Source organism: Rhinopithecus bieti, unplaced genomic scaffold (genome assembly GCF_001698545.2).
Source record: "Rhinopithecus bieti isolate Rb0 unplaced genomic scaffold, ASM169854v2 scaffold_4553, whole genome shotgun sequence".
Taxonomy (NCBI): Eukaryota; Metazoa; Chordata; class Mammalia; order Primates; family Cercopithecidae; genus Rhinopithecus; species Rhinopithecus bieti.
Window position 1 is genome coordinate 2,886,799 of NW_016804694.1, and position 17,068 is coordinate 2,903,866.

The 17,068-nt window shown below is 36.1% G+C and overlaps 1 protein-coding gene across 4 annotated transcripts in view; it reads left to right on the forward strand.

Annotated features, from left to right (window-relative positions):
• The window catches only part of ZFAND3 (zinc finger AN1-type containing 3), a 342,184-nt gene that overhangs the window by 256,446 nt on the left and 68,670 nt on the right, over positions 1–17,068 (forward strand). For 2 of the 4 annotated variants that reach the window (XM_017870149.1, XM_017870150.1), the window contains one exon: positions 11,566–11,631. The exons of the other annotated variants lie outside the window; for them this stretch is intronic. In XM_017870149.1, coding sequence (XP_017725638.1) covers positions 11,566–11,631 — 66 coding nt within the window. The remainder of the gene's footprint in view (positions 1–11,565; positions 11,632–17,068) is intronic. 4 annotated transcript variants of the gene reach the window in all.

Below are 17,068 nucleotides of genomic sequence, written 5' to 3' on the forward strand. Positions count from 1 at the left end.
AAAAAAAAAAAAAGATTTTATTTTTATATAAATGAGAGTGTACTATATATATTGTTTTGTAACTTGCTTTTTAACTTAAGATATTTCAGAGATCTTTCCAAGTCTATGCATGGAGATCTGCCTTACTTCTGCATAATATTCCATATTGCCCTTATCATCCTTTTCTCTACTCTCTTCTCTGGAGGCTGTTTTTAATATTTCACTATTATAAGCCATGTCAACTAAACATTTTTGTACATGGCTAATGGTGCATATGTTATTTTCCATGATAAATACATAGAAGAGGAACTAACAAGTCAGAGAATATGTATATTTAAAATTTTGATTTGCATGGCAATATTAACTTCCAAAATGACTGTATGACTTTCTATTCCTAAGAATGATGTTTGAGAGTGATTGTTTACCACAGCATTACCAACATTAGGTGGGTTGTTTTCTTTGTTTGTTTGTTCCTTTTTATTTATTTATTTTGGTAAGTTGGGCAAAATAATAGCTCATTTTAACTTGTGTTTTCCAGATATCTCCTGATGGTGAGATTGAGCATTGTTTTATATGTTTGTTAGCAATTGATGAGTCTCCAGTAATTGGCCTGTCAGTGGTGTTCTTTGCTTATTTATTTTTTATTAGCTATTTTTTTCTTACTGATTTGTATGAATTCTTTATTTTTTTAAATATGTAACAAATTCTGGATGAGTATTTGTTACATATATTGCCAGTTTCTTTTGGTATGTTACTTGGCTTTTAATTTTCATTTAGGTGCCTTGTATTCATGAAAATTTTGTAAATTTTGATTTAAATCTGTTGGTCTTTTGTCTTCTAGCTTTCTGTCTTTCTTAGAAGGCTGTCTGAATCATAGTTATAAAATATTTTCTATATGTGTTTAAATACTTTCATAGTTTATCTTTTTCTATCATTAGCTCTTGAGCCCATCTGGGATTTATTTTGTATTTAAGGCATAGAGATTTACCTTTATTATTTTTTTTCCAAGTGCATAACTAGTTATGCAAAAACCATTCATTGAATAGTCCTGGTTTAAAATGCTAATACTATTACATAAACATACATCTGTTCCTAGGCTCTTTATTTTGTTTTATTGGTCAACCTGTATATTTCTGAAACTGAAATATAGCTTTATAGTATGTATCAGTATCTTCTGATTTGGATTATATTGAATATATAGATTTATTTAAGAATAATTAACATTTTGATACACTTTTGGGTCTTCTCATAAAGGAATATAGTTTGTCTTCATTTATTCAAATCTTCTTCTATGTTCTTGACAAGACAATGTCATCTCTGTACAAGTTTAGAGACTAAGCACCAAATTAGCAGTCTTTATTTTATGCTACTTTGCTCTGTCCCAGAACACCTAGCACACTGCTAGCATAGTACTCAATAAATGGTTACTGATTTAAATATTTAGGAAAAGTTTTGTTTTTAATTTTTCTTACTTTTAGAAACCTACTTTATGTGTTTTGATACATTAAAGAAAGGGCCTCTCATTGCCTGTGCCTGATTTTTGAATAACTACTTAATATTCTTTTATAATTTTCTGTGCCATACAATAACCGCAAGACAAAGCAACTCAAAAAAGGCAGTATCCCTACCAAATTTGGAAGATTTGGATGCTTTGTGGTGGTAACAATTCATCTCAAACTTTTGGAATAATGGGAGTCTTTTCTGTTTCTCTCTCTCTCTGTCTCTGTCTCTTTCTTCTGTACAAATAGGCACTTGCCTGTTGTAAAATAACCATTTTTGCTTGTTAGTATTTATCACCTAAATTTCCCTCTTCAAGATTCCCCTTTGCAAGACAGAATACTAGCAAGCTTTTAATACTTATTTTCAAAGGTCCCTTAAGAAATCTGCAAATCTAAAAGGTTAGTTTCCCAAAAGATTACCTCAGTCACATGTGAGATTATACAATTACTGATACTCAAACTAGGTTTTGAAGCAACATCATCACTGGCCCCCCTGCGCCCAATATGAAGTTCTTTAAATGTTCTTATTAAATTAAATGCTCTGTCCTTCTCTGTGAAACTAAAGGTCATGGTAAACAAGCACACTTCACACAGCTTTAGCTCTTGCACTTGTCATATTTTTATTTTGTCTAGTTACAAGTAGTATGTGACACTGTGCTGATTTGAAATTAAATCTAAGCTTTATTTATGACAAAAATGTTTGGCTGGAAAAAAAATAATGACATTTATGTGAATGTGTTGAAGCAGCCATTTTAAGCTTACATAAATATATTTTAATTGTGCTTGTGAACTTCTTTCTGAAAATTCAGAGCTGCCAGTGCCAAAAAATGACTATGTAACTGTACATTTTGTATTCATGGCCTCTGTTACTTTTATAAACCATCTCACTTTTGATCCATCAAAAGGTGATTCTATAGGTTTAATAAAACAATAGGATGCCAACTTAGTGAGGAATTTTAAAATTCTAAAATATCAGTATAACCCCTTCACTACACAATTGAAATTGTGACATTTTCAACTATTAGTTGCAAAGAGAGATCCTATTATTAAGACCTGACAGTGTTCACTTCTGTCTGTAAAGCAAGACGGTTGGACTAAGGTAATTTCCATTTAGTGTCACTCATCATGTTCCAGCTGTGGTGCAGCTAACTATGGGAGAGGCTCAGCAGAGAGGCAGAGGAGAAGGGCACCTGTGTTCCAAGTTGTTTTTACAAGTCCATGGAACAGTACCTGTGGCCTGAATAGATGTCTTTTTTTAAATTTTTTTATTTTTCCTGAAGCCTCTTAGGAAGAACGTGCACCGGTCATTTCCCTTTCTAAGGAAAGCATTGCAGCCTTTTTTCAGTAGCTGCTGCAGGCTGAGATTTATGAGAATACTCTTGCTAGCTGAATTGTGTTTGAAAAAACAACAAAAAAAATCTCTTCCAGTGCTGAGTGGTGTCTCCATTAATGTTATGAGAATCATGGTTGTGTTGATGGTAAAATGCAAATGATGCAAATGTAGAAATTGGAGTTGGGCCTTAGTTAAGCCTGTAAATAGTCAGAAGTGAAGCCTAAATTGGAGAGGTGACAGCCCCTGATTTTGTGTTCATATTATATATGCTTTGTCACAAGAGAAAAACAAAACAGTGTCTAAAATTGGTAATGATTTTATTAGCCAGGTGGTATTTTGACCTCTAACAAAATGGCGATTATTCTATTTTTATCCCCAAGAGGGTGGTGATGTCTTAGAATGTCACTGTTAATTGCTGTTGGGCTTTATCACATTTTGAAGTATCGGTGGTAAGCGTTTGTCAGCATCTTAACATATGGAAAGGTATAGGATTCTAGGTGAGAGATTACATCTGAAAAACTAAAATTGAACATATGTAACTGCTGACCCAGAATCCTTTGAGAGTTCCATGAAACATGTTTTTACTCTTCTTATATACATAGCAGAAATGGAATGTCATGGTTTGAAATTTTGACTAGTTTATTCCACTATCCCTTGCCTTTATTTACTTAAATATTCACATTTTGTCGAGACTGGGAAACCCTTTTACTGTTATTTACACTTAGTACATCAGTTGATTTCTGCAAGACTGTAGAAATAAGTCAGTTGGCATGTAAGGAGTATGGGGAAATTGGATCTTATATTAACCTTTAGGTTCACTGGTTCTGTACCAGTGGTTCTCAAATGTGGTCCAGAGACCTATAGAGGTCCCCAGGTCCCTCTCAGGGCATCCATGAGATCTTTCCTTTTCCAACTACATATTTATGTAGTAGTGGGCTTTCTTCGTATTCATATAAACAGATTACATACAGATATAGACATGAAAATCCAAGTATCTTCCTTTAAGCCAGGCCACTCTCACTATTTTTTAAGTTGCAGTTATTTTTCATAAAAGAGAAAGTTTTTATGTTGAAGTGTAATTATTTTGATTTTAAATGAAAACATAATTTTATCAAGTTATAATTTCACATGAGATAAATATCAATGATATAAACCACATAAACAAAAGTTTTTTAGTGTCCTCAGTAATTTTTAAGTGTTAAAAGTTCTCAAGACAGAAAAGTTGAGGACTGCTATGCTGGTAAAGAAGTTACAGAAGAAAAGCTTGGAGTTAGCGGAGATTGGTTCATGAGGCTAAGAAAAGAAGCCATCTCCATAAAAGTGCACGGTGAAGCAGCAGTTGCTGATGTAGAAAGCTGTAGCAAGTTGCCAAAAATACCTAGCTAATATCGCTGATGAAAGTGACTACACTAAACAGCAGATTTTCGAAATAGCCGAAATAACCTTCTATTGGAAGAAGATGCCATCCAGGACTTACAGGAGGAAAAGTCAGTCCCTGGCTTCAAAGGACAGTATGACCCTCTTTTAGGAGCTAATGTAGCTAGTGATTTTAAGTGGAAGCCAGTGCTTATTTACCCTTCTGAAAATCCTAGGGCCGTTAAGAATTCTGCTGCATCCACTCTGCCTGTGTTTTGTAAATGGAACAACAAAGCCTGGATGACTACACATCTGTTTATAGCATCATTCACTGAATATTTTAAGCCTACTGTATAGACCTGCTGAGAAAAAAAAATACTCCTTTCAAAATACTACTGGTCATTGACAATACATCTTGTCACCCAAGAGCTCTGATAGAGAGGTACAAGGAAATTTATGTTTCTATGCCTGGTAACACAGCATTGATTCTGTAGCCCATGGATTAAGGAGTAATTTTGACTTTTAAGTCATAATTATCTGAGAAATACATTTTACAAGGCTATAGCTGCCATAGATGCTGATTCCTCTCATGGATCTGCCGAAGTTAAATGGAAGATCATCTGGAAAGGACTCACCATTCTAGATGCCACGAAGACCATTTGTGATTCATGGGAAAAGGTCAAAATACCAACATTAACAGAAGTTTGGAAGAAGTTGATTCTAACCCTCATGGATGATTTTGAGGGGTTCAAGACTTGGGCAGAGAAAATAATTGCAGATGTGGTGGAAATCACAAGAGGAGTAGAATTAAAAGTGGAGCCTGATGAGTTGACTGAATTGTTGCAATCGATCCGCCTCCCTCGGCCTCCCAAAGTGCTGGGATTACAGATGTGAGCCACTGCGCCTGGCCTCGTTTTCTTTTTTTAAGAAATTGCGGGGTTTCACGGTGTTAGCCAGGATGGTCCTCAATCTCTTGACCTTGTGATCCGCCTCCCTCGGCCTCCCAAAGTGCTGGGATTACAGATGTGAGCCACTGCGCCTGGCCTTGTTTTCTTTTTTTAAGAAATTGCTGCAGCCACCCCATTTTTCAGCAGCTACCACCACCTACCTGATCAGTTAGCAGCCATCAACATTGAAGTAAGATCCTTCACTAGCAAGAAGAGTATGAATCACTGAAGACTCAGATGATCCTTAGCATTTCTTTTTAGAAATAGAGTTTTTTTTAAATTAAGGTATGTACATGTTTAGACATCATGCTGTTGCACACTTAATAGAGTCTACAACATAGTATAAACATAACATATATGCATTAAGAAGCCAAAAAATTTGTGCAACTCGAACTTTATTGCTATATTTACTTTATTGCGGTGGTCTGGAACCAAACCCATAATATCTCCGAGGTATGCCTGTAATTGTTTAGGGGAGTTGAGGTGGAGTGGTAATAAGATTTTGTTGAGAAAGAAGCCCTTATTAACAAAATAGATAAGCTACCAATTGCAACTTCTGACCCACTTTGAAAATTCCCTTCTCAGAAATTACTAATTTGGATCTAAATAGTGTGAAAGATCATGTACTGAGTTAGGATTAGAACTTCTAACTCTGGGAGATTAACACTTAGATTCCGTAAAAAGCTTTGTAAATGGTTTAATTTGGAAGTTTCATTTGGAGAAATAAGAGGGCTATTATCTGTGTTGAAGAATTTCTGTAAACTTGGATTACAATTCACTATATCTTTATGTATCCTTGTTTTTAATCAATGGTGCTTTTCAAACTCAATTATATCGACAGATAGGTGTGTCCTTTCTGATTAAAACAATTCAGGAACTCCAGGTTTAGGGTGAGGTTGGAGATTAGGGTTTTCTGAAGAGATGACTTTTCTTGTGCATTCTGCTATGTACTGGATACTCATTAAATACTGTCAATTCTTTGCTATTTTAAATCTCTGTGTTTATATTGAAGGCTAAAGAAGGAATATTTTACTGCGCAAGAAATATATATTATATGAATTTTTTGAAGATAATTTTACATTCTAAACATGGACACATCAGGAAACAGTGTAGTTTATTTCACTATCTCCATTGCATAGATTTGTTGAGGTTTATTTTGTCCTTTTTTATTTTTTTAAGAAGAAGCCTCTTCAAGAAATTCTTAATAAGATATCCTGAATCTCTCTCTGCCCAGGGAGGCTTAGGAGGAAAAGAAAAGATATTCTGAATCTCTACAGAGAGGAGAGAATTGCAGCTCTTTAATTTGTTGTCCAAAATTACCTTTAGAACTGTGAGCCTGGAAAAGTAACATGCTGCAAAGGAAAACAGTGTACAGATTATGATAGAGTGGAATTGACAAGCTGGTTAAAAAAGGATGGTACATTTTTAATTAGCCCACAGTGCCTTTAGTTGATAAATAATTAGATACTTTTATGTAAATGTCATGTTAATTAAGAAAATTGAAGTGTTACAAATCTACAAAAGGAATGGCTATTTTTGTGTATTAATGTTTTGCAGTTACTGTGAAAGGACTGATAGTAGAATATTTGATTATTGCACTTCTGGCAATTTTTGGCTGACCAACTCCTTGATAGTCTATTTTTTCTAATTGATGTGCTATTATCTGTATTGAAGATTTTTAGCACATGATTTGACTGCAGCCAGTGAGGGCTAGTGAAACCAGAAGCCAAAAATAACCAGTCATCACAGCTAGTTTAACAAAACTTTTCAGAGTAGATTGTTGATCTCTATTTCAAGGTTAAGAAGAAATGTTATTTTTCTGTATTTACTCAGCTGTGGAGTTTGGGGTTTGAGTGCATGAAAAGCTGAATGCAGCTATCCTCCAAACCACCATTCTTGACTTCCTCCTCGAGTTGCAGTCTTCAAGTAGCCGATGGGATTAACCACTACATAAGTAGGTAGACCTGAGTTTTTTGGCATGCTCAGTAACTCTATAGGAGACTGGAAAAAATATAATAATTCTGGTACTTCATTTTGAAATGTGTGTGTTGATAGTTAATGGGGTATCTTCATCTACTCCTGTTTTTGCAGGTTACAGTGAAGTGAGTATGCAGATTTGACCCATGTCTTCAACTTTATAGGGCTGCAGTCAATAATACTGTTTCCCTGGGAAAATCTACTACCATATTGCAAATGCTGCAACAATTTTTACTTGTTGGGAATACAGCTGAAGAATATAGTTTCATGGCTTTCATGTGGAATTGCAAATGTGATCCACAGTGCTACATTATGTATGACACCTTTAATATAAGAATAGAAACATCCCTAGAAGAAGCGGTAGAATATTCACTCTTCTCTAGTCACAAACCACAGTTACCAGAGGCTTTATTCACTCACAAACTCCAAACATTAAATTGTTGAAACTTGATGTTTTTTAAGGAAAAAGTCCTCTGAATGTAATATCAAATGCAAAATGTTAGTCTGTTAATAAATATCTCTGGATAATGAAGAAACATGAAAAAATTCAGTTATTTAATTTGCTTTAGCAAAAGAAAGCAAAAAGCATTCATGATGATTGGCTAAAAGTTATTTCAGGTTGGTTAATCTTGATATCATCTGGCTCAGAATCCCAAGAACCTGTCGTATTAAGCAAAGAACTTTGTAATTTTTTTAGACATTAATAAACCCAAACTCAATTGCCACTGATACAGGCTAGAAGATAATGGTTTGAATTGTTCTGTGCTTAGAAATACATTTATTGTCCCAACCTCAGTCCTAGTCAACACACACACATACACACTACATTCATCTATAGAACACACAATCATGAAGAGGCTTTCTCATCTGTTTCTTTAGTTACTACCTCTGTCTACCCTGTTGTTTGGAAAGAAGAAGAAAGGTAGAAAAATGGGAGCCAAGTTTACAGTGATTTATGGGGACATACGCCAGCCACACTCTCAGGCATTAGAAAGTCCAGAAAGGAACTTTGACCCTCACTGTCAACTCTCAAAACTATTTTGTTTCCTGTAACCAAATGTTACCCATGTTATATTTTTATTGTTGTGGGCAGAAACCTGAAAACATTTTCTGTGAGTGGCCCTTAATTTCCTGCATTGATTTTAACAGAGTTGATTTGGAACTGCCTGTAATTGTGTGGATGACAGTGCAATTAGTGTAGAATGTATGTGTGGTGCTGATATGTTCCTGTTCTGGGTTTTGAAGTGTTTCATAGGTTGTAGTTTGCCAGACCAAATTTAACTCTAAGTTCTCTGTTTATAACATTGCCCAATTATCAAAGCTGGGATATATTATTACTGCCAGTTACTCTTGCTGTCAGTTTGTCTTGGTTCAACTATGGTTCCATTTGTACTTTAATGCAGTGAATACATTGGATTGGGTTGTTAGTTTAACAAGCTCTCTGGAGAACACCTTCATGATGATGCATGTTGAGATATGCTAGGCAGCCTTAAAGTTATTTGCAGAAACCTACAGAAATTTATTCACTAGAAATTTTTAAAAGAATAAACTCTCAAGCTAAAGACAAGGTAAAGATTCTCTTATATGATAATCTTCTAGAACATTTGTAAATACGGGTGTTGCTTCATGAGTCTCAGCCAGATTTCTTTGGGGGTTTTGATTTGACAGTTTCTCCTTTCTTATATAATTCTACTGGATGAATTATTTTATGTCCTTTTAAAAAAAGTATTTTGTTAGTTAAGCTGTTACTGACCCTTATGCACTGTGCAGCTCATGGTGTTACGGGAACTCAGTGATCTTGGCCAGATACTGAGTTGGGGTAATCAGAAATTAGAACTGACTGGATTGTTAATATTTACATTGTGCTTAGCTAGTTTAGAAAAGTACAGTAACTTCCTCCTATGTCCACCCCAATCTATTACATCAAAATTTCCAGAGTCAGGGCTTGGGAACTTGTATTTTTAAAAATGATCCCCAGGACTTTCTGGATGTTGGGAATGTTCTGATATTTTGATCTATGGCCATTACACAGTATGTATGTGTTAAAATCCCTCAGGATGTACATTTAAGTTCTATACACATCATTCTAATATTGCATTCTCTCAAATGTTACACTCTAATTTTAAAAGTTCCTTGAAAAAAAAAACACCGCATTTTCTCACTCATAAATGGGAGTTGAGCAATGAAAACACATGGACACAGGGAGGGGAACGTCACACACCAGGGCCTGTTGGAGGGTGGGGGTCCAGGGGAAGGATAGCATTAGGAGAAATACCTAATGTAGATGACGGGTTGATGGGTGCAGCAAACCACCGTGGCACATGTATACCTATGTGACAAACCTGCACGTTCTACACACGTATCACAGAACTTGGTATTATATACACACACACACACATATAAACTGTTACTCTTCTGATTAAATAGTTTGCAGTAGTCGCTTGATGAACATTATTAAGCATTCACTGTCTACATAGCAGTGACCCAACAGTAGATAACAGTGTGATTCTTGATCCTTGGGAACATAAAATCAAGTGGAAGAGGAAGTGATAATACATAATATAAAGTTTTATGGTTTATGATACCTTGCTGTGCAGATGGTTCATCAAAAGTCGGTTATTGGCAATTTTACTATTTCCATTTTTTTATTTGTTTTGTTAAAGAAACTGAGGATCACTTACCCTTGCTGAGATTACTCAACAAGTAGGGAGTAGTTGTCAGACTTAAACTCAGTCTTCTAAAAAGCCTATACTTTTCAAGAAATAAGAAGGCTTCAATTAACAAAAACAAAGAAGCCTTACATGGAAGCAGAAGTTACAGCATTTTATGGAGCTACGGAAGCCAATCCCAGGAGGGTTTTTGAGGATGCTGAGGCTGTGTTAGCTTTGCATGTCTCTCATTGTCTCTTCATGTTGCCTGTTTTCATGTCACAGTTTACCATTTGAACCTCTGGAATTTTAATTCATTACACTTTTTCTGGTGAATGTGACATTTGTAGAAAAATGTTCTGTTGAAATACTCTGCTCTCTGGTCTGACTTTCGAAACTGTAATTTATTCTTGCCTCATTTTCAAATTCTTGTATTTCCAAGTAATACAAGTCAATGATGAATGTTCTCCTTCCTCATTACATATAGCATTTATTACCTGTTTCTTGTTCTTTGGCACTTGGCCACATTCCGTCTAGCTATTTATTGCTGTCATGTATTGTTCTTTATGTACAGAGGTTTTTGCATTTTGTTTGTTTGTTTGTTTGAAGAAAGATTATGATCTCCCTGACTGTGGGACTAACCTGTGTGGTGACACATAGTAGGTATTTGCTAAGTGTTCTTTGAAGTCAACAGTGCACTTACTTGGTTTTTCCTGTTTCAAAATTTCCCCTCTGTGTCTTCTTACACTAACTAAGGGTTGTTGCTATTATGGCCTTGCTATAGTAAAGAGCTAAGAGTGAACTTCTTAGGTGCGCTCTCCAAGTCCTTAAACCCATGAATCTCGGCACTGTGCACTCTAGGAACAGGTCTCAGAGCTCCTTCATCGTTCCCTCCTTTTCAGTGAGTAACTTATATGAATTCTTGTAGAAGATACACAACTCTGCCAAGTAACCATGTTTTCCTTCTGCTAGTCGCAGTCACCTGGGGACCCTTTTTAAAATGTGTAAGAGTTGCGTATGTGTTCTATTCCTTTATGATCACTGCTGCCCATCCCAGGGCATGTCAGTGGGAAGTGTTGGGGTGTGTATCAGTATCAACCTCAAAATGTGTTGAAAGTCTTGATTTTGCAGAATGAAATTATTGATTTTCAAGCCTTCACTCACCCAACAACTGTATCTCTTGCATACTCTTGAATTATGCTTATGCATCAGATCTCTGGGCCCACCAAGATTGCATAAAGGGCCTCTTGTTATCATATTTCTTATAATGAAACTAGATGTTCTTCCTTGGTCAGCAATGCTCTCTTTCTATGTGAAAATGATTCTTATTTCTTCTGACAAGCAGTTTATTGTTTCTTAAGGCCTTCCCTTTCTTATTATGTAAGGCTAGTTTTTCAGTAAATTCCAAGGTAGAGTGACTGCTGAGATACTAACCTAAGAGAGAGTACTCCTGCTCATCGTTCTATGGAGGAACGCATCTTCCCAAACTTGTGGGTAATATCCTCTCACCTAGATCTGAATTCTAATTAAATTTTTATTCTTTAACTTGTTAACGTTATGTGAGACTTGGCTGTTTTTTTTTTTTTTTTTTTTTCAATGAAAAGCATGTTATAATGTAGAAAGACTATGCATCTCTATAGACTAAACTGCTGAACTAAAATTAGGTCCTTAGAATTAACCCACCACCACCGTCTTTCCTACTACTACTTGTCATTGTATTTGCAGGTTGATCTTTTCCTTTTTAAGTTTCTCTTTACTCAGGAAAGCAACTATATGGACAGGTAAAGAATGTGTCCTGACTGATGCACCTGCCTTTCTGTTTCTAGGTGGGCCATGCACAGACACAGCTCATGTCTCATTAATCACACCAACAAAAAGATCCTGTGGTACAGGTATGTACGTCATTCTTATGTGAATTCATCCTTATTTGAATTCTTCACAGAAGTTAGCAACTGGTTCTAACTTGGTGTGCTTGTCAGGGTCTCTGATTTCTTCCATCAATTGTGAGGTGATATATTATGTGCTTAGTATTGACAGTGGAGTGTCAGCAGAGGTCAAGGTCAGAATAATGTTTTTGGGGAGTCAGATTGACTGAGTAAATGCTGGCAGCTAGATCCAAGAAGGTGGACATCAAAATATACATAATTTCTAATATCTGAAGAATGTTATTAAGATATAACAGAAACGCACATCATTGCCCAGTTTGTAGCATGTAGCTAATCTGAGGGCCAAGATTGAAATTTTAATAGTTTTAATGTAGAAAATCAGTGTTTTAAATTGACTATTGTAGTATCCTAGTATTTTTGGAAAATTATTTCCTGTCATTTGATTTAAAGCCATGGATATACTGAGATTTCTCTTTTAAATGCAGAGTCCCAAAACATCTTTGTGCATCTGTGGCATTTTTATTAAACATGAAGTCATGAATCTTGTGTCACTCTAAAGAGCAGTCAGAATGCCCATTGTTCCCTTCGCCTATAGCTTAATTTGTTTTAAGCGATATTTACCTTTTCTAATAATGCTGTCTGCTATTTAAAATATCTCAAGGATTATATTTGGAAGAGTCAAAATAATTATATTGTTTTTCTAAAGGTCACAGTCAGAGTATTTTTCATAACTTAAAAAATCCTTGTAACTTAAAAAACCCAGCAGAAATAGCACAAACTATTTCCATGTACAAACTTAACACTGAAACCTCAGCTCCTTTAAATGCTCGTAGTTTGATGCTAGGCCTCAGTCAGGCCCATGTTTGCATAGTTTCAAAGTAACATCCAGGCACTGAACTCTATAAGGAACTCAGTTGTACTCTTCTCTTCCAAATGACCAGCTTTGAGGTAGGGTAGGGGGTATAAGATAGTCTTGGCATGCTCTTATCCCTCCTGTGCTCAGTTCTCAAGCTCTACTTGGTAGAGTAGATTTATTGTTTTTCTTGAGGTAGAAAAGAGCTGTGCCTGAAGTGAGATAGACCATCCTGATTTCAACCAGTGGGAAGTCAGAGAGCCAACTACCTGCCTACTCCAGCCAGAAGCTTGAAAACATTCAGAGTCCTTTGATTTGAGGTCCAGCACTTCAAATGCACAGTACTTGAGTCTTTGTCTTTCCTTCTAATCTTGGCCCTCAGAGAAGGTTTTACTGTTAAGCACTACCACTATGTTCAGGTAACAGTCAAGGAGTTGAACCTTGAACACACTGGGTCATCCTGAGAGGTTTGGGAAGGAGACTCATATACTCAGATGCTGAAACTAGCAGGAAATTCTGGTGAATATCATTTACTTGTGTCTGTCTCCTAGGTAGATCTGTTTCCTCCTCTCTGATCCCATACTATTTTGTGTATCTAAAACTAATAATGATATTTTTTATATGCTTACTACATTGCCAGGTACTATTCTCTATATTTTATATACACGGTCATTTAATCTTCAGAACAGTTCTGCAAGATAGTTATTATAATTCCTCTTTTACAGATGAAAAAAAATGTGGGCACTCATAAACTTAAGTATATTTTCTGAGGTAGTATTGCTAGTAAGTGATGGAGCCAAGACTTGGACACGGATCTTTAAGACACTAAAGCTTGCATTGTTTTCCCCTATATCATGCTACTGCTTTTCATATTTTGTGATTGTTTCTTCTCCTAACCAGATTGTGGAAAAGCAGACTGTTGAATGAAATATGGAAAAAATGAAACATATATTTGGAAATATAGCATACAGTCAAGTAGTTTGAAAATGTGAGTTCTAGAATCACATCTGGTTTCAGATCTAAGCTTAGCCACTTACAAGTTGTGATTTTAAGTAAATAAGTCAACATCTCAAAATTTTGTTCTTCATCTGTAAAATGGGATGATAAATCTCCCAGGTTTGGTGTAAGAAAAAAAGAGTATGCTCACATAGTAGACCTTCCATTACTGGTAGTTTCCATTGTCTTAATGAAGATTATGTCTTTATAGTGAGCCACCCTTTCGATGGTGTTGATAAACACATCAGTGGGTATCTTAGGCAGAAGGAAGAGTAAAGTAGAAGTACTGGCGTTCTGTGCTGTACTCAGTTTTATGACCTGATTTTATATTGATCATGTTCTTTGTTACGTGTCGGTATTATACTGGCAATTGAAGGTGGTAATATTTAGATCTCCATTAGTGAAATGATAGGCATTGAGCTCTCAGTCATACCTTTGTAGGCCTTCATTTAGGTGAATACATACCTCTCTTAACTAGAAAAAGATTGAGAATTTCTGACTTGGAAGGAAATTAACGCATTGTCCAGGTCGTATCCTAGAAAGCCTGAGGGAAAGTTGAGATTTCTCAGCAATGGACATTAAAGGTCATCAAGTTAAGCCGTCTGTACTTCTTTTCAAGAAGACTGTTCTGTGCCCTCTTAGGCTAGCCAGACTGCCTCAGCCTTAAATATTGGCCCTGATTCAAAAGGACAGAGCTTCCTGATTTTGAGAGGTAAATTAAAGAATTTATTTAGAGAACCACAGGTTGACTGTCTTTGTCTCCATCTTTCTCTGTGTCCTGCAGTCAACAGGTTGCCCGTGGTGGGGATTTCAATCATTTTTCTTCTGAACCACCAATTATTACTTATTTTGCTGCAATGTTCCTTGTAGCCTTTATGTCTAGGTTCTTCAAGTTAGGATTCATGTCTATGATATGTGCTGTACAGTGCTTCTATTATGAGGGGGTCTCCCAGACAGAAACCACATGGGCCTTCAGGCATAGATGGCAGTAAATAATTACTTTACAGTGGTGTCATTTCTTCGGAGACACAGAGTGAGACGTTAAGTGAGATCTTACCTACCTCCTCCCAGCCAGTCTATCCATACAAGTTTGGACCTAAAGCAGCCTTGAGCTTAATAAATGATGTTTGTTAGAAAAAGGATACTGATATTAGACTAAGGTGGTTCTTTAAGTCAGCTGTTTCTGACAAAGGGCACACAATGTACTGTCTGAGGTGTGTGGAGACAATAGCAAAAGCTCTTTATCTCAGCCTTAATTTATGTTTTGCAAATTCACTTTATTATATGTGTATGTGTTCATACATTTATTTTTATTTATTTATTTTTATTTTTTAATAAAGACAAGGTCTTACTATGTTGCCCATACTGGTCTCGAACTCCTGAGCTCAGGCAGTCCTCTCGCCTTGACCTGCCACAGTGCTGGGATTACAGGCATGAGCAACCTCTCTCAGCCTGTGGTTTATAAACAGTTTATAAACAGCAAATACACCCACAAATATATACATATTAAAGGAACATGGCCATTTAGATAGGACTATGCAGTTCAAAAAGGTTAGTGACTTCTTCAGTAAACAGATAATTTTCTTCTTAGTACTTTGAAAATTAGCTCTGAGGATTAGCATTAGACCCATTATTACATGGTTTAGTAAGTGAAGACCTCAGTGGTTGATTAATCAGTCACCATTTGTATTTCAAGCAATTACAGTTTTGATCAGGTAAAGGGTATTGTCATATTTTAGAGGTGGGCAGCAGTGTAGCGTGGTTGGTCTACAACTATCAAAAGGAGAGAGGCAACTCTTTTTAAGAAATTGTTTTGTCATCACTGTGAGTCTATGACGCAGATTGCAAAAAGTAGCTGTAGTAGCAAATGAAAGATCAGTTTGTCTTTGTGCGATAGATGGGAAAGACTTTTTTTATATGATGGCTTTTAGCCAGACAGAATTATTACCAATTAAACTCTGTAATCTTTAGATTAAAAAAAAAAAAAAAAGTAACACCATGATCATGATCATTTTGGTATTTAAACAGAGAGCAATTAGATAGATGAAGGGTGTGTGGTTGTCCCCACTCCACCCCACCCCTGCCATCTTTGTGGAGTTCTAGGATCTCCACAGTCAATGAAGGGTTGAAAAGTACTGCCAAGTCCTAGGTTGCTTTTGGTTAGAATGTGTGAGTTAAAGCACATCACACCTTCAGATTACTAGACAGAGTTTACATTTCTTCAGAGAGCTCAGAATTTTTCCACATGTTCTCTTGTTAATTCTCACAACATTCCTGTCAAGAACAAGTATTTTGTGAAGGAAAGAGATCACTTTATTTGGCAACAAACTACCAGAAGATTCCCTTTTGTCCTTCATCTTTTCTAACCATCAAGTTATACCTTCAGCTAATAAAATACTGTAACCGGAGTTATAGTCATCTCCTTTAGATAATTTTATTTGGAAGGTGTTTGGATATTTAGCTGGCTATCTTCATGACATTATGTTTTTATGTTTAAAGTGGGCACAGATTCAATGCAATCCCTATCCAAATACCAGTGACATTCTTCACAGAAATAGAAAAAAATCCTAACATTTATATGGAACAACAAAAGACCCAGAATAGCCAAAGCTATCATAAGCAAAAAGAACAAAACAGGAGGAATCACATTACGTGACTTCAATTTATACTACAGAGCTATACTAACCAAGACACCCTCAAACTGGCATAAAAAGATACGTAGACCAATGGAATGGAATAGAGAACCCAGAAACAAATCCACAGTGAACTCATTTTTGACAAAGTTGCCAAGAACGTACACTGGAGAAAAGAAAGTCTCTCCAATAAATGGTGCTGGGAAAACTGGATATTCATGTGCAGAAGTATGAAACTAGACCCCTGTCTCTCTCCACATACAAAAATAAAATCAAAGTGGATTAAAGACTTAGTTTGTGAAACTACTATAAGAAAACATTGGGAGAAACATCCAGCACACGTAGATAATATTCTCTTTGATAGACTTGAAAAAGGATGGTTAAAACATGCTGTGTGTATGTTTAAAATGTGATTATAATTAGTAGAGCAGCAAATAAAATAACTATTTGTGAGGCCATAGGGGAGCTGTAGAACTGTCTGAGGTTAAAGCAGATGGGACTAAGAACAGTCCTGTTAAATATCAAAGCAGTTTTTCCAGAAAGTGTCATCTTTCCACCCTATAAGAAGCATGTTAATTCAATTTTACTTTATATCCCTCCCTCCCTATTTTGGGTTACCTGTTTTCCTTTCAGTGTGATAAACAGTGACATGAACTAGAATAGCTTTGTATTGTTCATTGTTTTTTTCCCCCCCAAAAAAGAGAACAGTTTCCCCCTTTTCTTGACTCACTTCTTTTTTTTTTTTTTTTTTGAGACAGAATCTCTCTTTGTCACCCAGGCTGGTGTGCAGTGGTGCGATCTTGGCACACTGCAACCTCCGTCTCCCGGGTTCAAGTTATTCTCCTTCCTCACCCCGCCCCGCCAAGTAGCTGGTTTTACAGACATCTGCCACCACACACGGCTAATTTTTGTATTTTTAGTAGAGACAGGGTTTCACCATGTTGGCCAGGCTGGTCTTGAA